Genomic DNA, 26,474 nt, shown 5'->3' on the forward strand with positions numbered 1-26,474 from the left:
CGGGGGCCGCAAGCGCGGCGTGGGGGGGGCGCGGCCCCAGGGGCTTCTTAAACCCCCCGCCCCGGCCCGGCCCGCACTTCCCGAGCACTGCTCCGCCCCCGGAGGGAGAGAGAGAGACACAGAGAGAGAGCGAGCGCGGCCGAGGAGCCGAGGAGGCCAGCCGAGTCCCACCAGCCAGGGCGCGAGACAAGTTGAGAGCAGCGCAGCGCAGAGCTGCGAGTCCCGCGGTCGCGCCCCGACAGCGCCCCGACAGCGCCCCAGCCCCAGCCCGAGCCCAGCCCGAGCCCAGCAGGCAGAGCAGCCCCCGCCCCAGCCCGCGCCAGCATGATGAACAACAGCAGCTACTCAGAGGCCGCCGGCCTCGGCCTGGGCGACGAGGTGGACGACATGCCGTCCACGGAGAAGGACCTGGCGGAGGACGCGCCGTGGAAGAAGATCCAGCAGAACACGTTCACGCGCTGGTGCAACGAGCACCTGAAGTGTGTGGGCAAGCGCCTGACCGACCTGCAGCGAGACCTCAGCGACGGGCTGCGCCTCATCGCGCTGCTCGAGGTGCTCAGCCAGAAGCGCATGTATCGCAAGTTCCACCCGCGCCCCAACTTCCGCCAGATGAAGCTGGAGAACGTGTCCGTGGCCCTCGAGTTCCTGGAGCGCGAGCACATCAAGCTCGTGTCCATCGGTCAGTGCGGGCGAGCAGTGCACGGACACGGCGGGGAGGGGGAAGTGCCCCAAGAAAGGGCTGGCCCCTGGGGTCGGCGGACACAGGTGCTGGGTGGGTGCCGGGAGCTGAGATAGGACAGAGAGTGGCCCCCTGGCCCAGGGAGAGGGCCCTGGTCCCTGCTTTCCTGCCATCAATGCGGGCCATATGGGCAGTGCCTTCACACCCCTCTGTCCCTTCAGCGGAATATTGGGGTTCCCCAGGGGAGTCCACACCTTACCGTTTCTAAGTCGTCCAGCTCAGCCTCCCGGCACACACTCCCATCAACCCGCCTCTACTCATTGTCCCCTTTCTTGCCATGGGGCCATCCCAGCCCATGCTTGAGAAGACAGGGTGCCCATTACTGATTCCTGGGGGGCATTTACTCCCTAAACAAAGCAAAGAGCTTCTTTGCCTCCCAGCACGTCCATGGGGGAGAAGCAGGCTGAAGGCAGGTCAGGGAAGCTGGTGGCTAGGCAGGCATGGGGGGGGGGGGCGGGCGGCGGGCTCCACAGGCCTGTGCTTAGCAGCTGGGTTCAGGCCCCTGGGCCAGGGCAGGCAGGGCCCAGCCTCAGAAACCTAAAAAGGCACTAAGAGAGGGCAGAAAGCCTTAACCCCTGCCTATCCACCTCCTGCTTTAGCCTGCGCAGGAGGGTGCTCCCCTAAGTCCATGCCAGGCCCCAGCCCACTCCCTAGGACTGGATTGGCTGCAGCTAACTGTCTGGGTTGAGAGGAGGGAGGGGAAGGCCTGTAGAAGGGAGGAAGTCATTGAGTGTAACCAGATTTGGAAGGTGTATCAGTGCTGGTGGGGGTGGGGAAGCACTCCAGGCTTGGGAGCTTGGGGAGCTGAGGGTGGGCTCTGAGTGGTCAGAGGCTGCTCCTCCCCTCACAGCCCTGCAGTCCTCCCTGCTGGCTGGGAGCCTAGGGAAGACCCCCTACCCCAGTGGTGAGCTCTTAAGAGTCTTGCTGTGATTTACAGGAAAGGGCCCCTTGGGGTGCACCCCAAAACCCCAGGAGAAGAGTTTCACATGGGGTCCGATGCCTTCCCCCACCAGGCTACCCCAAAGATAATTGAATATCTGTCCACCCCCACTCTCCCTCAGGGCATCTCTAGGCCTCCTGAATTAGCAGCTGAAGTCAGTCCGGGGCCCTTTGCCCTGTCCAGTCCCCTCTCTAGGCCTTACCCCTCCTGCCCCAATACTGCCCCCCCACCCCACCCGCTCTGGCCTGGAAATAGCCCTGCCTCCGTGACACAGCAGATGTCTCTGAGCTTTCCAGAAGGACAAGCCTGAGGACAGGGGTGGGGGAGGGGACCCTGGTGTGTGTAGTGGGGTGAGGGCTACAGAGTGTGTGTGTTGGTGGGGGGTTGGTCGGAGGATTTGTGTGGGGGAATCAGAGACAAGTCAGTCCTGGGGCTGTCATCCCCCTGCATGCTGAGGTTTGACCGACAGACTGACGGTCCCAGGTGGGGTCTCAAGAGGAGGGCCTCCGGCCTCACCAGGACTTTATAGGAAACTGCTCAGCCTTCCTCTCCCCTCCCCGCTGCGGGGGCCGCCGGCCCCTCTCCAGGCCTCATCCTTCCTGAGCGCACCTCTCCCCTCCCCCATGGCGGTGCCTGGCTCCGGCCCCTTGGCTCAACAGCGGAGGGGCCGGCTCAGAGTAGAGGGGGAAGAAGGAAAAGATGGTTTGGGGGCGGGAGGGACGCTCCTGGGTTCCCGCTGAGAGGAAGGGGAACTGTTCCCCATTTGGGCCAAGTGGCTCACTCGTGCTGATGAGATAAGCTGTCAGCAATTTGGGGCCGGGCCTGAGGCTGAGGGTGGAGGGAGGGGGCACAGGGGGCGGGGCTGCTCGACCCTGAGGAGATGTCAAGGGATTCCCCACCAGGGGCGGCTTTCTGCTTCCTCTGGTTCCCTCTGGCCCGATCAGTGGTGGGAAGGGGCTGGGGGGGGGGGGGGCTCCTCTGGGCCTTATCTCAGGACTGCGATGGAGCATCTGGGCACCTGGGAGGGGGTCAGAAAGACTCCCCACTTCCCTTTCCAGGAGTGGGGTGGGGGCTGGGGGCTGGGAAGTCCAGCTAAAGAACGGGGTGCTCAGCCCGGGTTGAAGGAGCTGTGTGCCCTTACCCCAGCACCCCAACCCGGCCCCCACCAGCCCCTCAGCCCCTCCAAACAAAGAGGCCTAATGAGGCAGCTCTGTGCCGCAGCTGTTCCCCAGTTGCTACTCCTTCTAGAGCCAACAGCTGAGGGAGGGGCCAGAGGGGGGCAGCAGCTGTGCCGGCACCTCCCTCGCCAGGGCCCTCACTCCTTCCCCACCCCTGAGGCCTGGGGTGGCCTCAGGGTCTGGCTGTAGGGCTCTTCCCATCCCTTCGGGGGTGTCCCCAGGCTGGAGAAGAAGTGGTGGCTCAGGGTGGGAGGGAGGAAGCCTGAGCTCCCCTTTTCTGCCTGGCCTGGGGCAGGAATGGGTCTGGAGAGGAAGGTCATTGCTCCGTAGCAGGACTCTAGGTCCCTCTCCTGCCCCAAGCCGCAGTGGACCACTTGCTGTCTGGCCCAGGGCCAGTCACTGGGGAGAGACTTCTCCTTGAGGCAAATATGAATGACACCCCCTCCAACCCCAGCAGCCTCAAGGCCTCCCTCCCACGAATCTGCCCCCCCCCCCCCCCCCCCCCGGCCCCGGTTTGCAAGAAGCTCTTCTGGGTGTGTGAGCACTGGCTTTGGAGGCTGTCGGGGTGGTGAGAGGCCTTGGGGCACTTGGGGCACTGGGTGTCAAGACTGTGTGAGAGTATGGCGGCCTGTGTGTTTGAGAGAGCGCCCTGAAGCACCGGGGAGGCCGGGAGTGAGTTGTGTCATGGAATCTGAAAGCTGCCAAACCTTTGTGCTGCAGCAGAGCCAGGGGGAGAGGGGGCGGGCTGGGGAGCTGCCGGGGAAGGAAGGATGAATCAGTGAAAGGGTGGGGGAGCCAAGGGGGCCAGAGCTGGAGGCCAGAGGGATAGAGAAGCTGCGATTCCCCCTCCTGGGGGCTGGTGGGGATGGGGTGGGGGATGCTGGGGTTCCCCAGGCCTTTGGTCTCCGGACTGTTTTCTCCCAAGATCTAGGGGAGGAGGAAAAGTTGTGTAAGGGGTGTTGGGGGGGGGGAGGGGGGTGCGCCTCCAGCCTCACCCTCTCCCATCTCTCAGGCAACACCAGTAAACAAGGCTGAATCTTCTGTCCCCCCTCCCAACCTCCTAAAAGTAGTGTTCAGGGAAGCTGATGGATTTCAGGCCTGCATTGCCCTTTACAAATAAGCTGGCTTCCAAAGACTCATACTGTAGGCCATCCCGGCTCCTGGATATTTCACTCTGGCTCTTGAAGGAGAACGAGGTCTCCCGAATCTTGAGGAAGCGATTCTGGTCCCTAGTATTCCTCCAAGGTGGGGATGGGTGAAGAGTCTCAGCTCCTGAGACTTGAGTCCACACGGGTGACATTCCTGCTGGCTCATGTGAAACCCCACTGGCCCCAGCATTTGAAAACATGATTTTCAAGCCTTACCCAAGCATGCACTGTGTACCCCCCTCTCCCTCCCCCTCCCCGAACTTTGTTCCAAAAGCCTTTTATGGTGTTCAAGAGGAGAATTCGGCTGGAACCAGGTTAGTTCTAATTCCTCTCTAATTTCAGTTTTTTTAATATTCATTCAACTAGTATTTATTTACTGAGATCCTACTAAGTCCTAGGCTCTGAGTGTAGAGAAATAGTGTCTACTGTGAAAGAAACCAAAGAGTACTTACTATATGATTCCATTTGTATAAGTCTCTAGAAAATGCAAACTAATCCATAGTAACCAAGAGCAAACCAGTTGTTGCCTGGAAAGGGGGACAAGGAAGGGCAGGCGGAGGGACCACAAAGGGGTACGTGCAAGGAAATCCGGGGAGAGGTGGATAGGTTTATGACTTGTGGTGATGGCGTTATAGGCACATACATGTTGTCAAAGCTTGTCCAGTTTAATACGTGCAGCTTGTGTGTCAGGCACACCTCAATAAAACTTAAAAAATGAAAACGGCGCAGCCCCCCCGCAGAGGCTTACAATCCCGGATGATCGCCAGGGGGCCTGTAGCCGGATGGAGGCCCACGCACGTGCTGTTCCACAGGTGAAGGTACCTGCCGTGGGGCACGCTGTAGGCAGACCCAAAACGTTAGGCCTCTGGGCGCGGCCTTGGCCTTGCTGGAGGGTGAGAATTCGGTAGGCAGAGAAGGGGGCAGGTTCCGAAAGCGGGAGGCCTGACCCCCTCTGCTCTAGCAGCTGCCTCGTGAGCTGAGCTGTGGCGGGCAGCCCCCTCGCTGAGCCCAGCGTGTCCCTTCCACTCTGCAGACAGCAAGGCCATTGTGGATGGGAACCTGAAGCTGATCCTGGGTCTGATCTGGACGCTGATCCTACACTACTCTATCTCCATGCCCATGTGGGAGGATGAGGAGGACGAGGACGCCCGCAAGCAGACGCCCAAGCAGCGTCTGCTCGGCTGGATCCAGAACAAGGTGCCCCAGCTGCCCATCACTAACTTCAACCGTGACTGGCAGGATGGCAAAGCTCTGGGTGCCCTGGTGGACAACTGTGCCCCTGGTAAGTGGACCAGTGGGCCCATCATGGAGCCCTTCGCTGGTGGTGCTGAGGGCTGTGGCTGTCAGAATGCATATCTCCGGGCTGGGGGATCAGGACGGCCTGTGGGGCTTGCCCTCTGCTCCAGCTGAGAGTCATTGCTGGTGACAGGCCCTTCCTGCGGGTGCGACAGATACTGCAGCTTGCAGCAAAAGGTTCAGAATTCCTCATTTTACAGACAAGGGCAATGAGGTCCAGAGAGGGCCAGTGATTTGTCCAAGATCACACAGTTTATCTGTGGCAGAACTGAACTTGAGCCCAAGGTCTCAACTTCCTGCTCCATGAGTGTCCTACTTTGCCATACGGGTACCATTTCTGCTGAGCTGAGAGAAAGGAAATATGGTAGGACTTGTAGCAAGAAGCCCAGAAGTCAGACCCTGAGAAGGTTCTTCTTTGTGAGGCTCTGGGAGAGGTTTGAGGAGGGACTGAGGCTGGTGTGCTGCTGCCCAGTGACAGGTGGCCCAACACTGTCCTCTCAAACGTAGGCCCTGGCCCGGTCAGGTGGGGGGGGGCCAGTCAGGGCCCATGAGAAGACTGAGGCCATGACTGGCTAGAGCCCTGCCCTATATGCATCTCCCTTTCTGACCATCACCTCCCAAGAAGATAGATCGCCTTCTAATCCGAGTCGGTCAGCTTTGCCTCTGGGGAGCCATGGCCCCTTGGGAGAATCCTCCCCAGTCTGGGGTCAGCTGGGGAGCAGGGGGTGGGAGGCGGGGGCACCAGCCGCCTGGGAAGCATTCCCAGCTGCTGAGCCATTGCCCACAGCTGGTGAGGCCGCCAGAAGTGAGCTCAGCTGTTCCGGCCGGTCATGGATTCCAGCCTTTGAGCCGGCCCCCTCCCAGCCAGTGAGCATCACCCCTCCTCCAGCTCTGGCCTGGACCAGGCACCCCCTGACCTTTGCACCCCTGGACAAGAGTGATCTGGAGCTGCCTCAGCATTCTTCCCATTAGGAGGGCTGTGTTTTGGGTGGCCACAGAGGAGAACCTATCCTCTCATAACATGCCCTTATGTGCCTCAGTTTCCCCAAGTGGGTAATGAAGAAGGAGAGGGTGTCTTAGGCTCTAAGACTGACGTGGGAAGTGTTTGGAGCTCTAGGACTTGAGGGAGGCTGTGAGGAGACCTTGTAGAGGATGGCGTCAGAGGCATGTGCAGGGTGGAACCTGCTGCCCCGAGGCAGCAGGAGTGAGGCGGGAAGGATTGGGGGGGGGGGGGCTGTCCTGACAGGGTCTGCGCTGGGGCTTGGGCCGGCAGAAGGCTGACTGGCAGGGCTGGTGCCAGGCTGCGTCAGCCAGGGCAGAAAGGCCTCATTGTTGGTGCTAGGGAGGGCTGCCGCGCCTCCCAATGGCGATGGGCATCCCAGCGATGGTCCGTAACGTAGGGGGGCAGCAAGAACCTGGCTGGTCAGGGGCCCAGAGCTGCGCGGCAGCGGGCGTGACCCCGCAGCCTGTGAGGGTGTCGGGTGAGCAGATGCTCTGCATTCTGACTGGCTGCCTTCCCCTACTCATCGTCTCCCTCTACCATCTCTCTAGGCCTGTGCCCTGACTGGGAAGCCTGGGACCCCAACCAGCCTGTGGAGAACGCCCGGGAGGCCATGCAGCAGGCGGACGACTGGCTCGGGGTGCCCCAGGTACACGAACAAAGAGGGTGGGGGAGAGTAGGGGGCCAGGAGAGCCAGGACGGAGGTTGGGTCTATGAGGATGCCCGGTCAAGAGGGGGGAGAGCACCGAGGTCACTGGGTAGAGGGCACCCTGTAACTCCCTTCTTCCCTGTGGCAGGTGATTGCCCCCGAGGAGATTGTGGACCCCAACGTGGATGAGCATTCTGTCATGACCTACCTGTCCCAGTTCCCCAAGGCCAAACTCAAACCTGGTGCCCCTGTTCGCTCTAAACAGCTGAACCCCAAGAAGGCCATCGCCTACGGGCCTGGTACGTGTCGAGTCCCTGCCGGTCTTCCCTGGGCAGTTGGGTTCATCCTAGGATGGGTCTTCCTAAGTAACCTGGCTCTGCCGTCTGTCCCTCAGGCATCGAGCCCCACGGCAACACTGTGCTACAGCCTGCCCACTTCACCGTGCAGACGGTGGATGCCGGCGTGGGCGAGGTGCTGGTCTACATTGAGGACCCTGAGGGCCACACCGAGGAGGTATGGAGAGCTGCTGAGGACAAGAGGGAATGGCATGGGCTTCGAACCAGAGACCGCGGGCTGCTTGCAGGACTGGCCTGGAGATGGCTGCCAGAATTAACTACTAGGCCGGGTTCTGGGGGAAGCATCACCGTGGGTGCTGCCAGGCACTGTGGGATCAGGAGGGGCTGCAGCCTCTGTGACTTCCGGTCTTTTCCCTTCCCAACAGGCCAAAGTGGTTCCCAACAATGACAAGAACCGCACCTATGCTGTCTCCTATGTGCCCAAGGTTGCGGGGTTGCACAAGGTATCTCCCTGCCGACCCTCCCCATCCCGCTCACGTCCTTGGCTCTGTCGTCGTGGAGCCCTCTCTCAGCTCGCAGCCCACCCCGGCATGCCCAGCAGCCCACCTCTCCCCAGCCTCGGTTCTGCCCTGCCCATCCACCCCCTCTCGAAAGAACTGCTTTCCCCGAGAGGCTAACATTTGGCCCCTGATCTGCAGGTGACTGTGCTCTTTGCTGGCCAGAATATCGAACGCAGTCCCTTTGAGGTGAACGTGGGCATGGCTCTGGGAGATGCCAACAAGGTGTCAGCCCGTGGCCCTGGCCTGGAGCCTGTGGGCAATGTGGCCAACAAACCCACGTACTTTGACATCTATACTGCGGGTAAGGATGGGCCCTAGGGGGATGTCAGGCGGGCAGCGCATGACTACATGGGGCGATGTGGATGGGGGACAGGGGCAGGGTCTCAGCCAGAGGGTGGGTGGGTCCCAGACTGAGGGAGCCCCGAGCAGCTGTTTGTGTCCAGAGAGGGGGTTGCTGACGGCTTTTTGTGCACGGCAGGGGCCGGCACTGGTGATGTTGCCGTGGTGATCGTGGACCCGCAGGGCCGGCGGGACACAGTGGAGGTGGCCCTGGAGGACAAGGGCGACAGCACGTTCCGATGCACGTACAGGCCTGTGATGGAGGGGCCCCACACGGTGCATGTGGCCTTCGCTGGTGCCCCCATCACCCGCAGTCCTTTCCCCGTCCATGTAGCTGAAGGTAAAAGGCCCTTCACCCAGCCCCATAGTCACCCTCCCTGAGGCCAGGACACAGAGAGAATTGCCACCAAATTCCAGGGCCGAGGGTTTATGGGAAACGAACCGCTAAATCCAGGGGTGGGAGGGGAGCCGGCGTTAAAATAGGTAGAATATCCATGGGGCGGGGGCAGGGGGTAGCTCTGGAGAGATCTCATCCTGGTCGTCTCTCCACCTACTATCCCAGGGAGGGTCCGGAGACCACAGCAAAGTATACAGACAGGTGCCACCTTGCAAGGGTTGTGGGGGCATATGTGATGGGCACCCATACCCCAGGCCCTCGGGCGGTGACTCCCGCCACTTGGTTCTCTCCCTGCCGCTCAGAGCCCTTGCCGTCACACGTCCCCTCCGTGCCCATCATCCACCAGGCCAAGAAAGTGGTGCCACGTTAGTACTGTCCAGGGGAGGTGGGGCCAGCATGGCCACAGCTGACTGGCCTCACCTGTGCTGTGTGGAATGGCCCAGGCAGTGTGGAATGGCCCCCCTTCCGTGGCATTCTGTGACGGGCCCCAGGTTCTGTGCCATTGCCTGTGTCCTGTGGTAGGCCTGGATTATACGTCCTTGCCTGTTTTGTGGCATCCCGTTGGGTCCTCTGCCATTTTATGTGTTCCGTGGCAGTCTGAGATCACTCTTCTTTGGCCTGTGTTCAGTAGCAAGGTCTGGGTTCATTGCCCCTGGTAGCGTTCTGTGGCAGGCTGATTTCCATGCATTGCCTGTGACCTGCAGAAGGCTTCATGTTATGTTGAATATCTCGTTCCGTGGCCTCGCTTAGTGTTTTATGGCATGACCTAGTCCTAAAGCTGCTATGGTGGCTCTGCCTGAGAAGGCTCAGATGGCTCTGGGTGGGTGGCTTGGGGTGGCTTGGGGCCTTCCCCTATCTCTCTTTGCCCCACTCTCTGCCCAGGCTCTGCCATGTCTGTGTCCCAAGTGACACTGACTCTGAGAAGCCCAGCAGGGAGGGTTTCTTGTAGCCAGCTCCTCGTCCAGCATGGCTCCCAAGGGCCCCAGTTGTGTCGGGGGCCCTGGGGAGCACGGGGGAGGACTGCATGAGGCCATAGCCTGTGCCTGTGAGGGTCAGGAACACTATGTCCAGTGAGGTGGGAAATGAGTGGTGAGGGGCTGAGGCTCTGTCTCCAGCCCCTCAGCACCCCTAATCTTCTTCCAACCCCCAGCCTGTAACCCTAACGCCTGCCGTGCCTCTGGGCGGGGCCTGCAGCCCAAGGGTGTGCGTGTGAAAGAGGTGGCTGATTTCAAGGTGTTCACTAAGGGTGCCGGCAGCGGGGAGCTCAAGGTCACAGTCAAAGGGCCAAGTGAGTGCCGGGGCCCAGGACTGGGGGGTGGGAGAGCAGGGAGGAAATATGGCCCGTGGTTCTGGCTTCCTGAGGGCAGTGACAACCAGCACCATGCCCCGCCCCGGAGAGACTCCAAGAAGAGACTCTGCCCAGAGGTACCATGGGACCTTAGGCATGTTGTCTCCTCTCTTGCCTCGGTTTCTCACCTGCAAACTGGAAATGATCCTTTTCACCCTACACGCTACTCTGGGTGTCATGCACAGGGATGGCATGTGGTCCCTGCCCAGGTTTCAGCTCTGCCCACTAGTCGCACTGCCCTCAGGCTGGGCCCGGGTGCCAGGGTCCCTGAGGGGATTGAGGACCTGTGGCTCTCAGACTGGTGATCACCTCCCTGTGTGCTCCCCGTCTCCTCAGAGGGCACAGAAGAGCCAGTGAAAGTGCGAGAGGCTGGAGATGGCGTGTTCGAGTGTGAGTACCACCCTGTGGTGCCTGGGAAGTATGTGGTGACCATCACGTGGGGCGGCTACGCCATCCCCCGCAGGTAAGCACCACGCACCCACCAGGCCTGCCTGTCTGGGGCCTCACAGGCTGGGGAGGGGAGGACGGGCTGCCTGAGGGAAGAGAGGACTGGTACCTCTGGCAGAGGTGCTTCCCGGCATTGACCCCAGATCCCTCTTCGCCCAGTCCTTTTGAGGTACAGGTGAGCCCAGAGGCAGGAGCGCAGAAGGTACGGGCCTGGGGTCCCGGCCTGAAAACTGGCCAGGTGGGGAAGTCGGCCGACTTTGTGGTGGAGGCCATTGGCACGGAGGTGGGGACACTGGGTAAGTGGCTGGGTGGCAGCAAGCGGGAACGCTGGGGAGTGGTGCGATGGAGGGACACGGGGGGTGACTGGGGACGGGAGGCGGGAACGCTGGGTAGTATCAGGATGAAACGGAGTGGGATGGAGGGGTGACTGAGGGAGCGATAGGAGACCTGCCCGAGTGTCCAAGCTGCCTCTTGGACCCCCTGATCTTCCCTCCATCGCGCCCAGGATTCTCCATCGAGGGGCCCTCACAGGCCAAGATCGAGTGTGATGACAAGGGGGATGGCTCCTGCGACGTGCGGTACTGGCCCACGGAGCCTGGGGAGTACGCCGTGCACGTCATCTGCGATGACGAGGACATCCGAGACTCACCCTTCATTGCCCACATCCAGCCAGCCGCACCTGACTGCTTCCCGGATAAGGTGGGGTCCTTGGGCCTGCATACTAGCCCGGGATGGGGTGCGCAGGCCCTCCTCCAGTCCCCAGCCTAGCCCTCCGCTCCTCCCCCCGCACAGGTGAAGGCCTTTGGGCCTGGCCTGGAGCCCACTGGCTGCATCGTGGACAAGCCTGCAGAGTTCACCATCGATGCCCGTGCTGCTGGCAAGGGAGACCTGAACCTGTATGCCCAGGTAAGTCACTGCCCGGTCCTGCTACCCCCATTGCCCTGGGCAGGAACCCTGGGAGGGCAGAGGCAGGTGAGAGGTAGAGGAAATTGTAGCGTCACTGGCCCGGCTTGACTCTCACGGATCCAAAAGAACTATGGGAAACTTAAAAATGTTGTGTTTTCTGATGATAACCTTATGAACATATTTTACCAAAAGTATATTTTTTTGTACTAATAATTTTGCAATTGAAAGACGATTTGAATATGACATTGACTTCCCAAGTCCGTTTCTCATGCTGCTGTCCGCTAATCCCTAGAAGTTAATGAATGTACTCTTGGGTTCAAGAGGATGATTTTCCTTTAACATGTTCACTATTCAATTTTAGAAACATTGATTTAACCCAGCCTTTTCCCAGCTAACACATTGCAGATGCCTGGGCTGGGAGGCTGGGCCACACAAATGGCTCCCAGGGCGTGCTCCCCGCCACCATAGCACATGGCGCTGGGCTCTTCTGGCCTGAGGTCTGAGGCAGTAGGTGAGGAGGGCTGCCTGAGGCCAGCAGAGGGCGTCAGTGCTCTGAGGAGGCCGAGTGTTCTTAAGACTCTCATTTGGTTACCCGCCCCCCCCCCCCCCCCCCCGCAGGATGCTGATGGCTGCCCTGTCAACATCATGGTCATCCCCAATGGCGACGGCACCTTCCGCTGCTCCTACGTGCCCACCAAGCCCATTAAACACACCATCATCATCTCCTGGGGAGGCGTCAATGTGCCCAAGAGCCCCTTCCGGGTGTGTCCTCCTGTCCTGCCCCCCTGCCGCCTGGGGTCCCAGAGGGAGGGTGGAGCCCCATACAGGAGATGTTGGTCGTCCCTGGGCCCTTGTCTCCACTCCCCACCTCAAAACCCACAAAGAGGCTGAGGCTGGTCCCACTGAGGCCGGGGCGGGTAGTGATGGGGTATGGGGCCTGTGGGAGGGGCCCTGGGCTGAGCATCAACCTCCTCCCGACAGGTGAACGTGGGAGAAGGCAGTCACCCCGAGCGGGTGAAGGTGTATGGCCCAGGCGTGGAGAAGACGGGCCTCAAGGCCAACGAGCCTACCTATTTCACCGTGGACTGCAGCGAGGCTGGGCAAGGTGTGCCTGGCTGTGGTCAGGGGAGTGGGCGGGGCCTGGGTAGGTGGGGTTTGCACTCTGGCCAGATCCTGCTTCTAGCTAAGTGGGGGCGGCCGTTGAGAACCCACTCATGGCCCTGTGCCTGCCTCCCCTCAGGTGACGTGAGTATCGGCATCAAGTGTGCTCCCGGAGTGGTGGGCCCTGCAGAAGCTGACATCGACTTTGACATCATCAAGAACGACAATGACACCTTCACAGTCAAGTACACCCCCCCAGGGGCCGGCCGCTACACCATTATGGTGCTGTTTGCCAACCAGGTACCCTACCCTTGGCTTCTGGCCGTCACTGGTGGCCTGCAGCCTCCAAGCCTAAGCCGCAGCTTCATATCCTGTCCTTTGGGGACAGTTGCGCAGCCATCGACAGAGCACTTTCTGTGTGCGGGCGGTGGGCCTCAGAAGGAACAAAGGGGCTGTTTCAGAAGCCACCTTTGCCTACCCTGACCAGATCTTTTTTTTCCGCCCAGGAGATCCCTGCCAGCCCCTTCCACATTAAGGTGGACCCATCCCACGATGCCAGCAAAGTCAAGGCTGAGGGCCCTGGGCTGAACCGCACGGGTAGGCGTTTGGGCGGGGGCTGGGCTGGGCTGGGATCGATGCTAGGTGTCCACCAGGCCCTCACCGCTGTCTTGGGGTGGGCTCCCCAGGTGTGGAAGTCGGGAAGCCCACTCACTTCACGGTGCTGACCAAGGGAGCCGGCAAGGCCAAGCTGGACGTGCACTTTGCTGGGGCTGCCAAGGGTGAGGCCGTGCGGGACTTTGAAATCATCGACAACCATGACTACTCCTACACCGTCAAGTACACGGCCGTCCAGCAGGTGTGTCCCGCTTCCTCCCCACCCCACCCATCCTGGTTGACGAGGGTCCTGCATCTCCTTCCGCCGGTCTCCTAGGACCACTTCTGGGTCGTCTTGGCCCTTTCCTGGCACCTATCCTCTCTGGCTGTGCCACTCTGAGCCCGAGGTCCACATCGGCCAAGGGCATGTTGCCAGGCCGTGTCTAAGCCACCCAGTTCTAACCTCTTCTTGTACCCGATAGGGCAACATGGCAGTGACGGTGACCTACGGTGGGGACCCTGTCCCCAAGAGCCCCTTTGTGGTGAATGTGGCACCCCCACTGGACCTCAGCAAAGTCAAAGTTCAAGGCCTGAACAGCAGTAAGTGGGGCAGGAGCCGCCCTGGAAGGGAGAAGTGCTGTGGGGTGGGCCGGAGTCTCTGTTCACTGTGCCCCTTGACCTCTCCGCAGAGGTGGCTGTGGGGCAAGAACAGGCCTTCTCTGTGAACACACGTGGGGCTGGCGGTCAAGGGCAGCTGGATGTGCGGATGACTTCACCCTCCCGTCGCCCCATCCCTTGCAAGCTGGAGCCTGGGGGCGGAGCTGAAACCCAGGCCGTGCGCTACATGCCCCCTGAGGAGGGACCCTACAAGGTGGACATCACCTACGACGGTCACCCAGTGCCCGGTAGCCCCTTTGCTGTGGAGGGTGTCCTGCCCCCTGATCCCTCCAAGGTAAGTAAGGAGATAGGAGTTGAAGGCAGCTGGGATTTGAGGGTTTATAGGGAAAATGAATAAGTCACGGAGGCAAGAGGGCCCGTGTACCTGGAATGACTACAGCCCTGGGTCCAAGGCCACGGTGATCCCTCCATCTCAGGACCTGCCTTTGAAACAGCCTAGTTATGAAGAGTGTGGCCTTTGATCACACCGGGCTTGGGCTCCAGCTTCACTAACCGAGACAAACTATTTAATCTGTCAGCCTCCATTCCCTCATCTAGAATTGTTGTAAGGACTCAGCCTGTCATAGCTGCTACAGTTAAAGGTGCTTAGCTGGGTGGGGAGCCACGAAGACCAGGCACAGGAGAGGCCGGATGTAAGGAGACTATATACCTGCTCCTCTCCCTAGGTTTGTGCTTATGGGCCTGGTCTCAAGGGCGGCCTGGTAGGCACCCCGGCACCGTTCTCCATTGACACCAAGGGGGCTGGCACGGGCGGCCTGGGGCTGACTGTGGAGGGCCCCTGTGAGGCCAAGATTGAGTGCCAGGACAACGGTGATGGCTCATGTGCTGTCAGCTACCTGCCCACGGAGCCTGGCGAGTACACCATCAACATCCTGTTTGCCGAAGCCCACATCCCTGGCTCACCCTTCAAGGCCACCATCCGGCCCGTGTTCGACCCGAGCAAGGTGCGGGCCAGTGGGCCGGGCCTGGAGCGTGGCAAGGCTGGCGAGGCGGCCACCTTCACAGTGGACTGCTCGGAGGCTGGCGAGGCTGAGCTGACCATCGAGATCCTGTCGGACGCCGGTGTCAAGGCCGAGGTGCTGATCCACAACAATGCCGACGGCACCTACCACATCACCTACAGCCCCGCCTTTCCTGGCACCTACACAATTACCATCAAGTATGGCGGGCACCCTGTCCCCAAATTCCCTACCCGCGTCCACGTGCAGCCTGCTGTCGACACCAGTGGAGTCAAGGTCTCAGGGCCCGGGGTGGAGCCTCACGGTGAGTGAGAGAAGTGGAGCTGGTCAGGGAGCCCTGGACATCAGCAGGAGGGAGGGAGCAGGGCTGAGGGCTCAGGGAGGGCCAAGGCGGAGGTAAAAGGAGGGTCCTTAGGACTCAGGTACCCCAGAGAAGGAGCCAAGGACCAGAGGCTGGGCATGGAGCTTTGCCTCTGCTCACGTGGCAAAACTGTGTCTGCCTATGTGCGTCTTTCCGGGGAGATCCCAGCTTTCAGATCAGGTGCCTGATCTGAGAAAGCTAAGGACCCCAGTGTAGAGAATAGAGTGGGAAAGCTTTGGGTAGAAGGTCAGGAGATAGTTCAGCCCAGTTCAGTGAGTGTGAGTGGCCACCTGTTGGAGGCCAGCCCCTGGCGAGGCATGAGAGTGGAAGGTCAAGGGAGACAGAAGACCCAGACCCACCCTTGAAGGGCCCACAGCCTGGTGGGGTGCCTGACATGAACAGAATATCACACGGTGGTGATGGGAGCGAAGCAGGGGCCTGGAGCACACGGGGGGGGGGGGGCGGTGCAGAGGGTGGCTGGGCTCAGGCTGGGAAGTAGCGGATAAGAGCAAGAGCCTGAAAGCTGGGGAGGGTGGAGGCATGAGCGACCATGTGAGGCTGCCCTTGACTCACACGGAGTACTGCTTTCCTGGGACCCAGGTGTCCTGCGTGAGGTGACCACTGAGTTCACTGTGGACGCAAGATCCCTAACAGCCACAGGTGGGAACCACGTGACAGCTCGTGTGCTCAACCCCTCGGGTGCTAAGACGGACACCTATGTGACAGACAACGGGGACGGCACCTACCGAGTGCAGTACACAGCCTATGAAGAGGGTGAGGACCTGGGCCGAGCGGGGACGGTGGGGAACCGATGACTCTCAGTGCGGATGGGTCGCTAGGGGCTGCGCACGCCCTGATCGCCCTGTGTGGCTGGCTTCCAGGCGTGCATCTGGTGGAGGTCCTGTATGATGACGTAGCTGTGCCCAAGAGCCCCTTCCGAGTGGGCGTGACCGAGGGCTGTGACCCCACCCGCGTGAGGGCCTTTGGGCCTGGCCTGGAGAGCGGCTTGGTCAACAAGGCCAACCACTTCACTGTGGAGACCAGGTATCCTCCCCCTTTCCTAATCTGGACACCGATGCTGTAGCCACCCTGATCCCAGCTACTCACCCTTCTCCCTTGTCCTTCCGGTGTGCACCTCATCCCACCCCCTCTCCAGGGTGACCCAGGAGCCTACCTCCCCTGGTGTTTCAAGATCAGCCCCTTTGTCCCTCCTCAGCTGGGCACCTGGCAGCCTGCCCTCTGTCCTCCACCCACCCCCTTCAGCGGCTCTGCCCTCTCCCTACTCACCGTTCCTAGCAGAGCTGAGAAGGGTGTTGCCTTGCAGGGGAGCTGGCACCGGAGGCCTCGGCCTAGCCATCGAGGGCCCCTCAGAAGCCAAGATGTCCTGCAAGGACAACAAAGATGGTAGCTGTACCGTGGAGTACATCCCTTTCACCGCTGGAGACTACGACGTCAACATCACCTTTGGGGGGCGGCCCATCCCAGGTGTGCAGAGAGAGTGGGTGGCGGGGGAGGGTTGTGCAGGGAAGGCATCAGTGACAACGCGTGGCTGCTGAGGCCGTGGCCAAGAGGCAGGGCAGTGATTGTCGCTGATGGGACAACCCGTCGGTTCATTCCCACAGGCCCAGGGCTGGCGTCCCGGCCCTTTGCCTGGAGTGCCAGACCTCACGGGTTCAGTCACTCAGGCACAGTCCAGGCCACTCTCGCCAGCAGAGGAGAGCCTCTCTCTCGTGCCTTCTCGCGATGTCTGCAAAGAACAGGGCTGAGCTGCTTGGGCAGGTCATGTCTTCTGTTATTGCAGAGCTTAGGCATGCTGAAATTGGACATTTTTTTTTTCCACCGTAACTTTTCTAACTTCGTGGTCAAAAGTGCATTTTATTTTTAAAATAATCCATTTTTAGCATTTTATTAATTTAAGAAGGTCTTCTTCCAGGCCTGTGGCCCAGCACATAATAAGGTTTGCCCCACCTTAGTCTGCAGCCAAGTTTATTTGTCCCCGTTTATGAGCAAGTTCCTAAACATTTGTACATGTTGGTCTGGCCTCTCTGAGGGTATTTCAGAGGCAGGGAAGGCAGGGAAGACCTCTCCCCTGCCTCCTCGGCGTCAGAGACCTTTCTGGGCAGGTGGGTAGGGGCTGATGTCCTTCTCCTTGCAGGGAGCCCGTTCCGGGTGCCGGTGAAGGATGTGGTGGACCCTGGGAAGGTGAAGTGCTCAGGGCCGGGGCTGGGGGCCGGTGTCAGGGCCCGGGTACCCCAGACCTTCACGGTGGACTGCAGCCAAGCCGGCCGGGCCCCACTGCAAGTGGCCGTGCTGGGCCCCACAGGTACCGAATGTCTGGGGCAGGGTGGAAGGAGGCGGGGCGGGGCACCAGGAGGCTTTGCTGACCCTCCCCCCTTGCTCAGGTGTAGCCGAGCCTGTAGAGGTGCGTGACAAGGGAGATGGCACCCACACCGTCCACTACACCCCAGCCACCGATGGGCCCTACACGGTAGCCGTCAAGTATGCCGACCAGGAGGTACCACGCAGGTGAGAAGCACTCTTGGGCTCCCATGCTGTGGCTGAGCGCTGGGGCGCTCCCACTGGGGCCACACCTGCCGGCCACTGGCAGGGCCCTGGGGGTGCCCTCTCCCCACCGTTTTGGCCTCATCCGGTCTCCGGCTCAGCCACCCCCGCTGCTCTTCCTTGGGGCTCCCTGCCTGTCACCACACAGGCAGCACAGCCCCAGGGGCTCTCCTTGGGCCGGGCTTTCCCACCACGTAGCTACAAAATGAGTGCCTTGGGAGAAGGCGGCCTCCTGCACCCTCTTCTTTAAACCGACCACAGCATCTTCACTGGGAATGCAGGAATTCTTAGGGTCTGTCACGGGTACCCTGGAGTAATCCTCCCACAAAACTCAGGATGTGGTCTGCCCCCTCCTCCCCGCCCCAGAGTCCTCCCCCCAGACCCCCGGCCAACTGTCCATCCTTTCTGTCCCTCAAGCCCTTTCAAGATCAAGGTGCTTCCTGCCCATGATGCCAGCAAGGTGCGGGCCAGCGGCCCCGGCCTCAACGCCTCTGGCATCCCTGCCAGCCTGCCCGTGGAGTTCACCATCGATGCCCGGGATGCCGGTGAGGGTTTGCTCACCGTCCAGATCCTGGTGAGTCCATGTGTAGTACACTTCCCCGGTCAGGGTTTGGGTACAGGCAGGCCTTGACCTCTGCTTCTCCCCCAGGACCCGGAGGGAAAGCCCAAGAAAGCCAACATCCGAGACAACGGGGATGGCACGTACACTGTGTCCTACCTGCCAGACATGAGTGGCCGGTACACCATCACCATCAAGTATGGCGGCGACGAGATCCCCTACTCGCCCTTCCGCATCCACGCCCTGCCCACTGGGGATGCCAGCAAGTGTCTTGTCACAGGTAGGCACCCACCCCATGTCCTCTGCCCCTGCTCACCATCGAGCACCCCTCATTGCTCTTCCAGGTCCCTAGCCCAGTCCCCAGGGGACTGCTGGTCAGAGAGCCCACCTCTCCCACCTCCCCTGCCCCCACCCCCCCACCCCCTCTCACCAGCTACGTGGCCTCACACTCTTCTCTGTTTCCAGTGTCCATTGGAGGCCATGGCCTGGGTGAGTGCCCTTTTTCTTCTCTTCTCACTGTGGGCTGAGGTGGCAGGGGCAGCTGGGAATGGAGAGGGACTGAGCACAGCCCCCACAGACCTTCAACCTGGCTTGGCTCTTCTGGGTGGCAGGTGCCTGCTTGGGACCCCGCATCCAGATCGGGGAGGAGACAGTGATCACGGTGGACGCCAAGGCGGCAGGCAAGGGGAAGGTGACGTGCACGGTATCCACTCCGGATGGGGCGGAGCTCGACGTGGATGTGGTTGAGAACCACGATGGTACCTTTGACATCTACTATACAGCGCCCGAGCCGGGCAAGTACGTCATCACCATCCGCTTTGGAGGCGAGCACATCCCCAACAGCCCCTTCCACGTGCTGGTAAGTTCCAAGGCCCTGGACACTGGCTGGGGAGATGGGCCCTCTTAGCAGCAGCAAGGAATCACGAACCTGTCCGCACACCTGATAGATTCTGGGCCCAGAGTGTTCCAGAGTCAAGCCATTGATTTCCCACAGCCTCCCAACTTGGGAGTTGAGCACAGCCCGTTTTCTGGCCCCTCCAGTGGTTGGTCGGCTCTCTCTGGAGGAACTTGCCATGTTCTTCTCTGATCCTCAGGCCCACTGTCCCTATACATACCCCCAAGGTGGCCCTGCAGGACGATGAAGCCCTCTAGAGGGTAAAGCACTCAAATTATTCATACTGCCTCATGGGCAGCCTGAGATTTCAGATCTCTGGGCCATTCTCTGAGTCCGCTCTCACTCGAGCTGGCATGAACTGACCTACCGGGTAACAAGCCATGCTCTCCCGTGCCTTGTCTCCCAGGCGTGTGACCCCATGCCCCACGTGGAGGAGCCTCCCGATGTGCTGCAGCCGCACCGGCCCGGCCCCTACCCCACACACTGGGTACTGCCGCCTCCCACACATCACCCTCCTCCTGCTCCTTCATTTCTTCCTTCTGATCCTCAGTGGCCAGGGTTGGGGCATGGTCTGGGGGCCATCTTGGGGAGCAGGTGGGAGTCAGGCTGGGCAGACACATCCCTGAGCTGAGCACGGCACCTCTTCTCTTGCAGCTGACACACCTCTCCTGCCACTCTGGTTTCACCATTAACCATCTTGTTCTTTCCTATCTCTGACTTCAATTGTGACTCAGGCCAAGCTCCCCAGGCCTTCCCCAGCCAATGACTGTTCCTCTCCCCTGCCCCAGGCCACAGAGGAGCCAGTGGTGCCTGTAGAGCCAATGGAGTCCATGCTTAGGCCCTTCAACCTGGTCATTCCCTTCACCGTGCAGAAAGGGGAACTCACAGGTACTGTCCGGGGGCCCCAAGGCAGGAGAGCTCAGAGTGGGGACTTCTTCCAGGCCAGAGGGGGGAAGTGAGCTACCCAGGGTTACACAGCAAGTTGGGCAGGGCTGCAATTCAGACTTGAGCCTTCCGTGTCCCAGTTCGGGCTTCATCTCACTGCTCCAGGCTACCTCATGGTGCCTGGGACAGCAGGGAAAGGGTGGGCTGTGGTAGGATAAACAGGGTCCCCTACATAACTGTGTTCCCTGGCAGGGGAGGTACGGATGCCCTCTGGGAAAACAGCCCGGCCCAACATCACCGACAATAAGGACGGAACCATCACGGTGAGGTACGCACCCACCGAGAAAGGCCTGCACCAGATGGGGATCAAGTATGACGGCAACCACATCCCTGGTAAGTTGGGGCCAGGCTGAGAGGAACCCACAGTGACTTGATTCTTGCCTGCCTTCTTCTGACAAATATTCACTCTGCACCTGCTGTGTGCAGACACAGCACACACCCCCAGGCCCTGGGGAGGCTGGTGTCTTGGTGGGAGGCAGGCTTCCATCAGACAGACCCCCACAGCAGACAGGGAAGCCACAGGAAGGCACTTGGGACCGTGCTGGGCTCAAGCAGCTCCCGTCTTCACTACTGACCCAGTCCCCTTTCTCTGTTTCCTTCAGGAAGCCCCCTGCAGTTTTATGTGGATGCCATCAATAGCCGCCACGTGAGTGCTTATGGGCCAGGCCTGAGCCATGGCATGGTCAACAAGCCGGCCACCTTCACCATTGTCACCAAGGATGCCGGGGAAGGTGAGGGGAGCTGTAGGCAGAGGGCTGGAGTAGGAGGCCAGATGCAGGGATGAGGGCAGGACCTCTGATCTCAGCCCCACCTCCCCCTACAGGGGGCCTGTCCCTGGCTGTGGAGGGCCCATCCAAGGCAGAGATCACCTGCAAGGACAACAAGGATGGCACCTGCACCGTATCCTACTTACCCACAGCGCCTGGAGACTACAGCATCATCGTGCGCTTTGATGACAAGCACATCCCGGGAAGCCCCTTCACGGCCAAGATCACAGGTGAGGTGGAAGTAGGCACACAGGCCTCCAGAATACGCCCCCAGCACACGATGGATGTGCAAGACCAGTGTGTTCAAGTAATCAAGGGTTGTTAGCGTAGGGGCCCCTCTGGGTGGAAGAGGGCATTTTTCTACAAATATCAGGAACATTCCATTCCCTGTAGCAGGTGAGAAATATCCACCCCTCAGGCTTTGAAATACATCATCTCAGTGTTTGGAGTAACTCTTAATGAAGTTAGGATACTGATAAACCTCCTTGATAGATTGGTAGGCCCAGAGAGGCTAAGCAACTTATTCAGAGCCACATAGCAAGTAAGGGATCCGTGCCGAGTGGTCTAGTGTTTTGGTTCCATGAAACTGTGTGACTTGCGATTAAAATACACAGATTAGGGATTTATCCCATTTGGGCCGGAGGCATCCACAAGGCAGCTGGGGTAGGGGGCCCGTCTGGAAGCTTTGGCAGCTAACACGTGAATGAAAACCAGGCTCTCCTGGGCCTTCGGCCTCTCTGCCCCTTGGGTGGGCAGGTCTGTGGAGTCCAGCGGGGTCTGCCAGGAGGTCTCCTGAGCCCCATGAGAACACGCTACCTGGAGTCCTAACCGCCTGACATGTCAAACTCCCCCACCAGGCGATGACTCGATGAGGACATCACAGCTCAATGTGGGCACCTCCACGGATGTGTCACTGAAGATCACGGAGAGTGACCTGAGCCTGCTGACTGCCAGCATCCGCGCCCCCTCAGGCAACGAGGAGCCCTGCCTATTGAAGCGCCTGCCCAACAGGCACATTGGTGAGTGTGGGGCTGTGGGGAGGGGCCTCAGGAAGAGGAAGACCTGAAAGGAGCTGGGAAGGGGTGCTCTGCCAGGCCTTGGGCACTGTGCCTGACCACCCCCCTTTCCATAGGCATCTCCTTCACCCCGAAGGAGGTTGGGGAGCACGTGGTAAGCGTGCGCAAAAGTGGCAAGCATGTCACCAACAGCCCCTTCAAGATCCTGGTGGGGCCATCTGAGATCGGAGATGCCAGCAAGGTGCGGGTCTGGGGCAAGGGCCTGTCCGAGGGACACACCTTCCAGGTGGCGGAGTTCATCGTGGACACGCGCAACGCAGGTGCTTCTCGCCCCAGAAACCCCTTGTTTTGGCTGGTGCTTCCAACAAGGACTTGAACTTTCCTGCCCAGCAGCCCTTAGTCATCGCCTCCTCCCTGGACTTCCCGTTCTGGGGTCCATTTGAGGGAAAGTACATGTTCCGGGTCATTCCTCTTAAATGTTAAGAGAAAGTTCAGCTCTCTTAAGTTTCTGACTGTCCCTCACTCACTGGAACCCAAGAGGCCCACCTGGGGGAATTTTCCATACTGCCCATCCCAGACTGTCTGGTTCAGTGTCTGGCTTACCCCTCCTCCCACAGAGCCAGCTTTCATTGGTGGTTATACATGCTGGGTGCCTGGTCCAGACAGAGCCTGTAGTGGGGGGGGGGGGCGGGAAGAGCAGGGTGGCAGGGCCTGAGGGACACGTGTCCTTTGCTTCCTACCAGGTTACGGGGGCCTGGGGTTGAGTATTGAAGGCCCTAGCAAGGTGGACATCAACTGTGAGGACATGGAAGATGGCACATGCAAAGTCACCTACTGCCCCACTGAGCCTGGCACCTACATCATCAACATCAAATTTGCTGACAAGCACGTGCCTGGTAAGCTTTGGGCCACAGCTGGGCAGGGAGAGGCCGGGAGGCCGGTGTCTGAGCCATCCGCTCCCCCCGCCTCTCCCCCTCCAGGAAGCCCGTTCACTGTGAAGGTTACCGGTGAGGGTCGCATGAAGGAAAGCATCACGCGGCGGAGACAGGCACCTTCCATTGCCACCATTGGCAGCACCTGTGACCTCAATCTCAAGATCCCAGGTAGGAGCCAGGAAGAGCCTGGCAGGGCTCGGGGGAGGGCAGCGGGCCCAGAGCCTACCCCACGGGGCCCCGTCCTTCCGGCACACTCACCTCCACTGCTCTGTGCCCCACAGGGAACTGGTTCCAGATGGTGTCTGCCCAGGAGCGCCTGACGCGCACCTTCACACGCAGCAGCCACACATACACCCGCACAGAACGCACGGAGATCAGCAAGACGCGCGGCGGAGAGACCAAGCGTGAGGTGCGGGTAGAGGAGTCCACCCAGGTTGGTGGAGACCCCTTCCCCGCGGTCTTCGGGGACTTCTTGGGCCGGGAGCGCCTGGGCTCCTTTGGCAGCATCACCCGGCAGCAGGAGGGTAAGCAGGGCCGTGCTGGGCCAGGGTCCTCACAGGGAGGCTGGGCCTTCTGTCCCCTGGGACAGGATGGGGAGGGCACGGGCAACTGGCCAGGGTGTTCTGGGAAGGGGAGGGGTCTTACTGAGGGAGGGAGGGAAGGTCCAAGGCGGGGGGCAGCCCCAGCGTCAGCCTAACCATCCCACCTCCTGCAGGGGAGGCCAGTTCCCAGGACATGACTGCACAGGTGACCAGCCCATCGGGCAAGATGGAAGCCGCAGAGATTGTCGAGGGAGAAGACAGCGCGTACAGTGTGCGTTTTGTGCCCCAGGAAATGGGGCCCCATACAGTCACCGTCAAGTACCGCGGCCAGCATGTACCTGGCAGTCCCTTTCAGTTCACTGTGGGGCCGCTGGGTGAAGGTGGTGCCCACAAAGTGCGGGCTGGGGGCACAGGACTGGAGCGAGGTGTGGCCGGTGTGCCAGGTGAGGGGCAGGTGTCCAGGAGAGGGGGTGGGGGCAGGGCAGCTGGCTGGATGGGCAATCGTGCTAAAGAACTGCCTCCGCCCTGGTTCCCTGTCCCCAGCTGAATTCAGCATTTGGACCCGAGAAGCTGGTGCTGGAGGCCTGTCTATTGCCGTGGAGGGTCCCAGCAAGGCGGAGATTTCATTTGAGGACCGAAAAGATGGCTCCTGTGGGGTCTCCTATGTTGTCCAGGAACCAGGTGGGTGTCCATGATGGAGGTGGGAGCTGGGCCTGCCTGACCTTCCAGACTGGGTTTCTGCTCGCTGATCAGAGCAGAGAGATGGGCTACAGAACTCCCGCTTCACCTGGGCCCCTGCTCTTTCTCTACCCCATCTCCCTCTACCCCACGCCCCTGGGAGTGCGAGTCTGTCTCCAGACCTGAGCCCTGGCCCAAGGAGCCTGTCCTGACCAGCCTTCTGTCCCCAGGTGACTATGAGGTCTCCATCAAGTTCAATGATGAACACATACCAGATAGCCCTTTTGTGGTACCTGTGGCCTCCCTCTCAGATGATGCTCGCCGCCTCACTGTCACCAGCCTCCAGGTATGTGCCATGGGGTGGGGCCCCTCTGCCATCCTGAGAGATAGGCAGGAGGTGAAGGCAGGTCCATGTGTCCAGGGCTTAGCAGTGACCTTGGAAGAGACAGTCAGGCAGATGTCTCTCCCTCTTTCCCATCTTTCTTATTTGTATAGCAGGGGGCACCATGCCTCACCCCAGGATCATCTTCTCACACTCCCACCCCCAATTGGCCTCCTTGTGTTTCTTCAAGTCCTCCCCAGTGACTCACCTCCTCCAGGGAGCCTCCCCAGGGCAGTCTAGGCCGCACCCTTCCTCCTCTGGGCCTCTGGGCATTGACCTGCTTTATAGTGTTTGAATCTTATCTCTTTAGTCAGGACAGGATACATCATGTCATCCTCCACTGTGCCCAGCACAGCCAAGTGGGCCCACCTCCTAGCAGATGCCAAGGCCATAGGCCCAGCTCCTGCCTCCCCCTCCCCTCCCAAGGGAGCCTTGGTGAGAGCCTCCCTGAGCCGGGCCAGGCTGGGGTTGGGATCAGTGTCAGGCTGCAGACAGCAGTGCTCCAGACCCTCCCAGGATTCTGAGCACTGGCTGTGGCCTCTGCAGGAAACAGGGCTCAAGGTGAACCAGCCGGCGTCCTTTGCGGTGCAGCTGAATGGTGCTCGGGGTGTGATTGATGCAAGGGTGCACACGCCCTCGGGTGCGGTGGAGGAGTGCTACGTCTCTGAGCTGGACAGCGGTGAGCTGACCCTGGCCTTGCCCACCCATGCCAGGCCCTTCTGGGACGGGGAGGGGAAGAACAAAGGCTCACTCACCAATCCTCCGCCCCACAGACAAGCACACCATCCGCTTCATCCCCCACGAGAACGGCGTCCACTCCATTGATGTCAAGTTCAACGGTGCCCACATCCCTGGCAGTCCCTTCAAGATCCGCGTTGGGGAACAGAGCCAGGCTGGGGACCCAGGCTTGGTGTCAGCTTATGGTCCTGGACTTGAGGGAGGCACTACTGGTGAGTGCCTGGGGCTAGGGAGGAGGGTCCGATATTGGGGCACTCAGCTTCTGGTCCTGTACTGCCCTGTCCCAGAGGGCTGAGTCCTTGCAGAGGTCTGTTCTCGGAGCCTAGGGCCCAACCTACCGCCTTGCTACCTCTGGTCCCTAGGCGTGTCATCAGAGTTCATTGTCAACACCCTGAATGCGGGCTCGGGGGCCTTGTCTGTCACCATCGATGGCCCCTCCAAGGTGCAGCTGGACTGTCGGGAGTGTCCTGAGGGCCATGTTGTCACTTACACTCCCATGGCTCCCGGCAACTACCTCATTGCCATCAAGTACGGTGGCCCCCAGCACATCGTGGGCAGCCCCTTCAAGGCCAAAGTCACAGGTGAGTGCCCGGGGTGGGGGACATCCCTCCAGCCCAGCCTGCAGCCCAACCCAGCTTGGATGACTCCAGCAGCCATTCATATTCAGTCATAGTCTGACCTAAAATCCACGGACAATGTACCAGGAATAAAGTGGGCCTGACCTTGCACGGCACACCATTCTGTGGAACCACGGAGAATCATTTTTGAAAATCAAGTCCTTCTTCTTTACTGTTGTCTGTCACGTGATTAATTTTTCCCTGCAGTGGCTCCCAAGCTTTAGCTTAACTTTCTTCGTAGGTTTCTGGTTTCCTAAAACATAAAGCTCAGTAAACATTTAGCAAGCTTTCCTTTTGGAAGCAGTGTGAAGGATCAGTTGGATATATGTTCCTTTTTAAAGCAAGACTCGTAACCCTGGGACTTGAGTTCCCAGACCGTGCCAGGGCTGGAGCCATCAGAGGCCCAGGGTCTCAGGATGAGCCTTAGCTGTGCGCACGGCCGGGCTCACTAGGAATTCTGGGTGCCGCAGCGGGGAAGGGATGTGGCCCACAGGGCTGTTGGTGCTGGCTGAGGGCCTGCTGCCTCAGGAAGGCAGGCCTCTGACCCAGCTTGTGTTTACCCCACGCTGTCCCTCAGGTCCCCGGCTGTCTGGAGGCCACAGCCTTCATGAAACATCCACAGTTCTGGTGGAGACCGTGACCAAATCCTCCTCAAGCCGTGGCTCCAGCTACAGCTCCATCCCCAAGTTCTCCTCGGATGCCAGCAAGGTGGTGACACGGGGCCCTGGGCTGTCCCAGGCCTTTGTGGGCCAGAAGAACTCCTTCACCGTGGACTGCAGCAAAGCAGGCATGCCAAGGGAGGAGAGGGTGGTTTCCTAGAGTGGGCAAGTGCACAAGAACATGGCAGGTGGGGGGCACCGTGGGGCTGTGGGCCCCTGGTGTGAGTCAGCCCCTTCCGTCTC

The 26,474-nt window shown here is 60.3% G+C and overlaps 1 protein-coding gene and 3 long non-coding RNA genes across 12 annotated transcripts in view; 1 reads left to right on the forward strand and 3 right to left on the reverse strand.

The window, feature by feature from the left end:
- The window catches only part of FLNC (filamin C), a 27,361-nt gene continuing 887 nt past the window's right edge, over positions 1–26,474 (forward strand). The window contains exons 1-48 of one of the 9 annotated variants that reach the window (XM_043589470.1): positions 7–679; positions 5,039–5,287; positions 6,853–6,950; positions 7,099–7,249; positions 7,345–7,463; positions 7,672–7,749; positions 7,945–8,107; positions 8,285–8,485; positions 8,845–8,907; positions 9,693–9,830; positions 10,227–10,353; positions 10,497–10,633; positions 10,843–11,036; positions 11,130–11,243; positions 11,862–12,005; positions 12,225–12,348; positions 12,484–12,644; positions 12,851–12,941; positions 13,031–13,200; positions 13,421–13,538; positions 13,628–13,890; positions 14,282–14,879; positions 15,537–15,710; positions 15,818–15,980; positions 16,261–16,421; positions 17,092–17,259; positions 17,339–17,462; positions 17,916–18,072; positions 18,148–18,337; positions 18,523–18,546; positions 18,669–18,916; positions 19,359–19,439; positions 19,741–19,840; positions 20,090–20,230; positions 20,500–20,628; positions 20,721–20,894; positions 21,522–21,683; positions 21,797–22,000; positions 22,424–22,576; positions 22,661–22,783; positions 22,897–23,139; positions 23,331–23,600; positions 23,701–23,838; positions 24,066–24,181; positions 24,764–24,896; positions 24,991–25,167; positions 25,318–25,536; positions 26,150–26,359. In XM_043589470.1, the coding sequence (XP_043445405.1) occupies positions 325–679; positions 5,039–5,287; positions 6,853–6,950; positions 7,099–7,249; positions 7,345–7,463; positions 7,672–7,749; positions 7,945–8,107; positions 8,285–8,485; positions 8,845–8,907; positions 9,693–9,830; positions 10,227–10,353; positions 10,497–10,633; positions 10,843–11,036; positions 11,130–11,243; positions 11,862–12,005; positions 12,225–12,348; positions 12,484–12,644; positions 12,851–12,941; positions 13,031–13,200; positions 13,421–13,538; positions 13,628–13,890; positions 14,282–14,879; positions 15,537–15,710; positions 15,818–15,980; positions 16,261–16,421; positions 17,092–17,259; positions 17,339–17,462; positions 17,916–18,072; positions 18,148–18,337; positions 18,523–18,546; positions 18,669–18,916; positions 19,359–19,439; positions 19,741–19,840; positions 20,090–20,230; positions 20,500–20,628; positions 20,721–20,894; positions 21,522–21,683; positions 21,797–22,000; positions 22,424–22,576; positions 22,661–22,783; positions 22,897–23,139; positions 23,331–23,600; positions 23,701–23,838; positions 24,066–24,181; positions 24,764–24,896; positions 24,991–25,167; positions 25,318–25,536; positions 26,150–26,359 (8,038 nt within the window). In that variant the 5' untranslated portion in view covers positions 7–324. Of the gene's footprint in view, positions 680–5,038; positions 5,288–6,852; positions 6,951–7,098; positions 7,250–7,344; positions 7,464–7,671; positions 7,750–7,944; positions 8,108–8,284; positions 8,486–8,844; positions 8,908–9,692; positions 9,831–10,226; positions 10,354–10,496; positions 10,634–10,842; positions 11,037–11,129; positions 11,244–11,861; positions 12,006–12,224; positions 12,349–12,483; positions 12,645–12,850; positions 12,942–13,030; positions 13,201–13,420; positions 13,539–13,627; positions 13,891–14,281; positions 14,880–15,536; positions 15,711–15,817; positions 15,981–16,260; positions 16,422–17,091; positions 17,260–17,338; positions 17,463–17,915; positions 18,073–18,147; positions 18,338–18,522; positions 18,547–18,668; positions 18,917–19,358; positions 19,440–19,740; positions 19,841–20,089; positions 20,231–20,499; positions 20,629–20,720; positions 20,895–21,521; positions 21,684–21,796; positions 22,001–22,423; positions 22,784–22,896; positions 23,140–23,330; positions 23,601–23,700; positions 23,839–24,065; positions 24,182–24,763; positions 24,897–24,990; positions 25,168–25,317; positions 25,537–26,149; positions 26,360–26,474 lie in introns of all 9 variants that reach the window. The other 8 variants (XM_043589472.1, XM_043589466.1, XM_043589473.1 and 5 more) reach the window with 8 other exon arrangements.
- Positions 8,557–16,326, reverse strand: LOC122488243. The gene is made up of 2 exons (XR_006298590.1): positions 16,224–16,326; positions 8,557–9,240 (listed from the first exon to the last, which is right to left on the reverse strand). It is a non-coding gene; the product is annotated as an uncharacterized LOC122488243 (long non-coding RNA).
- Positions 16,796–18,172, reverse strand: LOC122488241. The gene is made up of 2 exons (XR_006298588.1): positions 18,060–18,172; positions 16,796–17,130 (listed from the first exon to the last, which is right to left on the reverse strand). It is a non-coding gene; the product is annotated as an uncharacterized LOC122488241 (long non-coding RNA).
- Positions 24,158–26,474, reverse strand: part of LOC122488242 — a 7,378-nt gene continuing 5,061 nt past the window's right edge. Inside the window, exons 2-3 of the long non-coding RNA XR_006298589.1 lie at positions 25,657–25,825; positions 24,158–24,270 (exon numbers count right to left, since the gene is read on the reverse strand). This is a non-coding gene — a long non-coding RNA (uncharacterized LOC122488242). The remainder of the gene's footprint in view (positions 24,271–25,656; positions 25,826–26,474) is intronic.

Source organism: Prionailurus bengalensis, chromosome A2, assembly GCF_016509475.1.
Source record: "Prionailurus bengalensis isolate Pbe53 chromosome A2, Fcat_Pben_1.1_paternal_pri, whole genome shotgun sequence".
Lineage (NCBI taxonomy): Eukaryota > Metazoa > Chordata > Mammalia > Carnivora > Felidae > Prionailurus > Prionailurus bengalensis.